This window comes from Salvia miltiorrhiza, chromosome 4, assembly GCF_028751815.1.
Source record: "Salvia miltiorrhiza cultivar Shanhuang (shh) chromosome 4, IMPLAD_Smil_shh, whole genome shotgun sequence".
Lineage (NCBI taxonomy): Eukaryota > Viridiplantae > Streptophyta > Magnoliopsida > Lamiales > Lamiaceae > Salvia > Salvia miltiorrhiza.
Window position 1 is genome coordinate 53,099,353 of NC_080390.1, and position 6,005 is coordinate 53,105,357.

At 45.2% G+C, this 6,005-nt stretch overlaps 1 protein-coding gene across 1 annotated transcript; it reads right to left on the reverse strand.

Annotated features, from left to right (window-relative positions):
- Nucleotides 1-764: 764 nt before the first annotated feature.
- Nucleotides 765-3,950, reverse strand: LOC131020540 (phenylalanine ammonia-lyase). Its single transcript, XM_057949428.1, has 2 exons — nt 3,331-3,950; nt 765-2,695 (listed from the first exon to the last, which is right to left on the reverse strand). The coding sequence occupies exons 1-2, from the start codon at nt 3,708-3,710 to the stop codon at nt 946-948; spliced, it is 2,130 nt and encodes a 709-aa protein (XP_057805411.1). The 5' UTR covers nt 3,711-3,950; the 3' UTR covers nt 765-945.
- Nucleotides 3,951-6,005: the final 2,055 nt, after the last annotated feature.

A 6,005-nucleotide genomic window follows, 5' to 3' on the forward strand; every position in this document is an offset into this window, starting at 1 on the left:
TGTCCACGATGGGTAGGTGATCATTTTTGTTATCCAGTAATCTTCAATCTCCCACTATAATATTAGTATATTGTAGTAGTATTAATTAGGCTTAATAGTTTAAAATTTAGAAGCTTTGGTTTGATTTAGATTTTTAATATATTTTGTACATAATAATAATAATATAATAATAATATCACTTTTAATCTATTGCAAAATAAACACATTTTAATATTTTCAACAATTGAGAAAATGATGTGACTTGATTAGTCTATAAATCTGGTCTGCATTCGCCATGCACATGCCACTTTACGGAAGATCAAAATTACATTACCGAATATATTGCAAGCATATATTTTGCTACAACTTAAAAGGTAATGTTATTATTATAACAAATCATATTGAAAAATAAAATATAGTCAAAGTTAATGATTTATTTTATCGTTTAACCCTATTAACCAATACATAAATGTATATCATGCAACAAAACTTTCTTCACAGTTTGTACTTATATTTATTTTACGATACTCTTGCTACGAAATGCAATATAATTTGTTATCAAATAATCACATAAATTGCATACCACTATAATATAATATAGTTTTGTCCCATCATATGATTTAAACAGTTATGATTATGATGAACGCTATATATGATTATTGACAATACTTTATAGTGTTAATTATAAAAACTCAATAACCAAACCTTGAACAAAAAAAAACAAAAAAAAGTAGGATGAATAACCGAATTTAGTTGTTCAAGTGATTCACACAATCGAGGTCCGATTGCAAACAACATAGACTTAGATTGTAGTAATGCTGTAATACATACTAAATACAAAGGCAGCCCAGAAATTCCCAGAGCTCCTTACAATACAATAATCCATACATAAGAAATTACACACACAAAAATAAGAGAACTCAATTAAACAAAAATTAATTAACAAGATGGCGAGAAAACAGCTAGCTAGCAGATGGGCAGCGGCTCTCCATTCCACGATTCAAGGCATTTCAACAAAGGATCAACGAGCAAACCATTGCTCAACGCCGTGAACACCTTCTCCCCTTCCTCCCCGGGCGACGCCGCCTTCTCCCCCGTCAAGAACTCCGCCCCGAGCTCCTCCCTAACGAACTTGTACAACGGGTACGACCGGCACTCCTTGATCCTGTTCCCGATCGCGGGGTTCCCCGCCTCGAGGGCGCTCCTGGCGCCCTCCACCTCCTTGGGGAGGAGCACCTCGAGCTCGGCCTCGAACGCCTCGATCTTCTGGAAGATCGAGGTGCTGGGGTTCTTCTCCCCGTCCCCGTTCTTGAGGGCGTGGTCGACCAGCACCTGCCTCAGCTTCTGCATGAGCGGGTACGTGGCGAGGCAGGGGTCGTCCACGTAGGCGAAGACGTACTCGCGGTCGACCACCCGTAGGAGGTCCTTCTCGCAGAACCTCGACGGGTGGAGCTCCCCGTTGGCCCCCATCGTCAGGGTCCGCTTCGCCACCTGGCTCACCGTGTTCTTCACGGCGAGGCGCAGATTCTCCTCCAGGTGGCGGAGGTCGATGGCCTGGCAGAGGGCCACCAGGAACGTCGACGACATGAGCTTGAGAATGTCCAGCGCCTCGACGGTCTTCCGCGACGAGATGAGGCCGAGCGAGTTCACGTCCTGGTTGTGCTGCTCCGCGCTCTGCACGTGGTTGGTGACCGGGTTGGCCAGGAACTGTAGCTCCGAGCAGTAGGAGGCCATGGCGATCTCGGCTCCCTTGAAGCCGTAGTCGAGGCTAGGGTTCCTCCCGCCGGAGAGGTTGGAGGGCAAGCCATTGTTGTAGAAGTCGTTAACCAGCTCCGAGAATTGAGCGAACATGAGTTTCCCGATTGAAGCGATTGCTAGTCTGGAATTGTCCATGGAGACGCCGATGGGAGTGCCTTGGAAGTTCCCGCCGTGGAGGGCCTTGTTTCTAGAAACATCGATCAAGGGGTTGTCGTTGACGGAGTTGATCTCGCGCTCGATCATCTTGGTGGCGGTGCGGATCACCTCCACCTGCGGGCCGAGCCACTGGGGGGAGGTGCGGAGGGCGTAGCGGTCCTGCTTCGGCTTCTGGAGCGGGTCCATCTCGTGGAGCTTCTGCGCGGCCTTCACGTAGGCGCTGCCGTCGAGGATGTGCTCCATGATCGCCGCCGCCTCGATCTGGCCAGGGTGGTGCTTCAGCTTGTGGGTGAGGTGGTCGGTGAACTCGGGCTTGCCGTTCATGACCTCGGCGAAGATGGCGGACATGACCTCGGCGAGGAGGGCGAGGATGTTGGCCTCGTAGAGGGCGATGGAGGCCAGCCCGGAGCCCACGGCGGTGCCGTTCACGAGGGCGAGGCCTTCCTTGGGCTGCAGCTCGAAGAAGCCGCCGGCTACGCCGGCGAGCTTGAAGGCGGCCTCGGCGGTGAGGGGCTCGCCGGCGGGGCCGACGGCCTTGGAGTTGGGGCGGCCGGTGAGGAGGCCGGCGATGTAGGAGAGGGGCACGAGATCGCCGGAGGCGGTGATGGTGCCGCGGAGAGGGAGGCAAGGAGTGACGTTGTGGTTGAGGAATTTGGCGAGGGCTTCCAAGATTTCGAATCTGATGCCGGAATATCCTTGCATAAGAGTGTTGATTCTCACTAGCATTGCTGCTCTTGTTGATGAGTGCGGTAGAGTGTGGTTTGATTCCGTGCCGTTGCCGAAGATTCCAGCATTCAGAAACCTGCACGTACAAAATCAAATTAATTAATTCATCAATTAAAGATTGTAGGCTACAAGTAATAATTTGGAGATTAAAGTCAAATCACATAATTATTACTACTCCCTCCATTAAGATTTGTTTTTTTTTTGTACATGGAACTTAAGTAACTACTAGTGTTTAGTGAAAAAAAGAAATAAAGAATTGAATAAAAAATTAAAATAAAAGATAGAGTAAATAAGGTGTAATTAATAATTTTAATTTATTTCAAAAAAGAAAACAACTCAATTTTGTTAAGACACTACGACAAAGAATATGACTCAACTTCATTCAGGCGTAGTTATAAGTATATACAAATAGGTAACAAGCTTTGTACTGTAATTTGTTTACTACATACATGCCGAAATAAATGTTACTGCAATAATTCACTAGCAAAAAAGATTAGTTAGACCGTACAACAACACTATTTATGGTAAGTTGATTCAAACCTAGGCTAAAATTGTAACTTCTAAAATTCTGTTTAATCATTTTTTTTACTAAATAATATAGTAAACAGTAACTTCCCCATTATGGAAAATACTACCAGAAATGATAACTGTCCGAAAATGACAATCCATTACTAAGAAAAGAAGTGGAAGAGAATAACCGGCGCTTCTTACCTAATGAGCTCCTTCTGCAGAGCGCCGCCTTGCTTAGTCCGGCGGTGAGAGGTGGCGCCGAAGCCGGTGGTGACACCGTAGCTGTCGGTGCCCTTGCTCATGCTGTCCATGACCCAGTCGCTGCTGGCCTTGACGCCGGCCCTGGCGGACTCCGCCAGCTCCACCGCCACCGCATTATCCCGGGAGGCGATCGCCGCCACCTGGGCTATGGTGAGGGTCTCGCCGCCGAGCTTCACCGCCGGCTTCCTGAACTCCTCCACCATCCTCTTCACCGCGTCCAGGTGGCTCCCCTGCAGCGCCTCCGCCGCCGCCGCCCAGTTCAGCGGGTCGCTCTGCTTCACGCAGAACCCGTTCTCGCTGTGCCCGTTCTCCGCCGCCATGATCGGAATGAATGATTGGTTTAAAGCGGTGATCGGAGATGAGAGAGAAAGTCGCTCACACACAACAAAAGAAAAGGATTAATTAGTTTGCTGATGTTGTAAATTTCCCAACTTTCCTTTTCTTTTTGGTGTGTGTGTGTGTGTGTGTTTCTTGAACTGGTGGAGGAGAGAGAGGGGGTTTAAATAGAGAGAGGAAATGTTGGTGTGGCTATAGATACAGAGAGATGTGTACGTATACATTTTTTGGTAGGTTTGTAGGAGTGGAGGATAGATTCAGACCAGTCGCCCCATGAGCGGGAGTTGGTTGAGGATTGATCTCGGCCGTTGATTATGGACTGATCGGACGGCCCAGATCTGCGGACGTGGAACATGACTCCATCTTCCTTTTTTATTTTATTTTTATTTCTTTTTGGGAGGAGCGGGTTGGTGGGAATGGCGAATGAGATTGGTTGAATATAATGTCTCTTATTTTTTTATTATACGGTATATATTAAATTAATCTATACATGTGAAAATTGAAACGTTCATTTTTTTATATTTCATGTATCTTTGATAAGTCAAGGATCGAACTATTTCTAATAATTGTGGAAGAGGAAGATTTCTTCTATCTTCAAGTACGGCCATGATTAATTTTATAGATTATTATCTAAATAATTAAGGGAGGTATTTCAGGTTGGGGTTGCTTTGTGTTTAAAGAAAAACTGAAAAGGTTGAAAGAGGACTTGAAGATCTGGAATAAAACCTCGTTTGGTAGAATTGAGGAGAAAATTGATACGCTGAGGGACAAAATCCAACAATGGGACTTCATTGATGATTCTTTGGGGCTTGAGGAGGAATAAGTCATTGAAAGATGTGAGGCCGAAGCTTCGTTAATGACACATCTTAAAGACAGAGATAGTTTGTTGGCTCAAAAGGCGAAGAGTAAATGGGCGAAGGAGGGAGATATCAACAGTAAATTCTTTCATAAAGCAATCAAATCCAGAAGAATCAATAACGGTATCTCAGGGCTTATGGTGGAAGATAGCTGGTCGAACGATCTGAGGGTGGTGAAACAGGCCATTAGAATCCATTTCCAATCTCAGTTCCAGAAAACTTACAGAAGAAGTTCGGTCATTCCGGACGAGTTTGGCCAAAAGAAGCTTCCGGATGACATTAGGGATAGCCTTGATGCTCCTTTTTCAGATGAGGAGATCAAATCGGCGGTGTGGCAGTGCGATGGAGATAAAAGTCCCGGACCAGACGGTTTTAACTTCCAGTTCTTGAAAAGGTGTTGGGAAATCATCAAAGAAGACTTGTGCAAACTAATGAAAGAGTTTCACAAATTTGGGATAATTGCAAGAGGATGTAATACTTCTTTCGTGGTTCTTATTCCAAAGAAGGAAGGGGCGACAGAGCTCAAGGATTATAGGCCGATCTCCCTTATCAACTGCCTTTATAAGGTGATCGCGAAGGTCTTGGCAGCCAGAATGAAACAGGTTCTGAATTGTGTTATTTCAGAGTGTCAGAGTGCTTTTATCGAGGGGAGGTACATTTTAGACGGAGTTGTTATCCTTAATGAAATTGTTGATGAAAGCAAGAGGAAGAAAAAAGGCCTAGTCTTATTCAAAGCAGATTTCGCAAAGGCCTACGACACTGTTGATTGGGGCTTTATTGACGGTATGCTTCAGAAGATGAATTTCAGTGTTAGGTGGAGGACATGGGTAAAAGGATGTCTCACCTCGGCATCTTCAAACGTCCTCGTCAATGGCAGCCCCTCTGGTGAGTTTAAACTTGGTAGAGGTCTTAGACAGGGTGATCCGTTATCACCTTTCCTTTTCTTGATTGCGGCTGAAGGCCTGAACCTTCTGATGGAAAAAGCTGTTCAAAAGAATCTGATTGAAGCGTTTAAGATTGGGAAAGAAGACATTCATATTTCGCATCTCCAGTATGCCGACGATACTATGTTCGTCTTAACAAATGAGGCGGAGAGTGTCAGAGCTTTAAAGTATGTTCTCAAGCTTTTGAACTAATTTCGGGTTTAACAGTGAATTTCGACAAGAGTTGCCTCATTGGTGTGGGGATTCCAGCGTGCAGAAGTGATGATCTGGCGGGCATACTCAAATGTAAAGTGGGTGCATTACCCACTAAATATCTGGGAATTAAGATTGGGACAAGGCTTTCTCGGAAATCGGAATGGCAGTACGTGGTGGATAATATCAAGAGCAAAATCAAGGGCTGGGAAAAACGGAAGTTCTCGTTTGCTGGTAGAATCACCCTGATTAGATCAGTTCTTCTATCCATTCCGGTATATCATCT

What these genes read in the sequence shown, in the direction of transcription:
- LOC131020540 (XM_057949428.1), bottom strand. Translation starts at nt 3,710, where the DNA reads ATGGCGGCGGAGAACGGGCACAGCGAGAACGGGTTCTGCGTGAAGCAG. An exon ending in CTGCAGAAGGAGCTCATTAG is followed by an intron (nt 2,696 to 3,330) that starts GTAAGAAGCGCC and finishes TTGTACGTGCAG; the next exon opens with GTTTCTGAATGCTGGAATCT.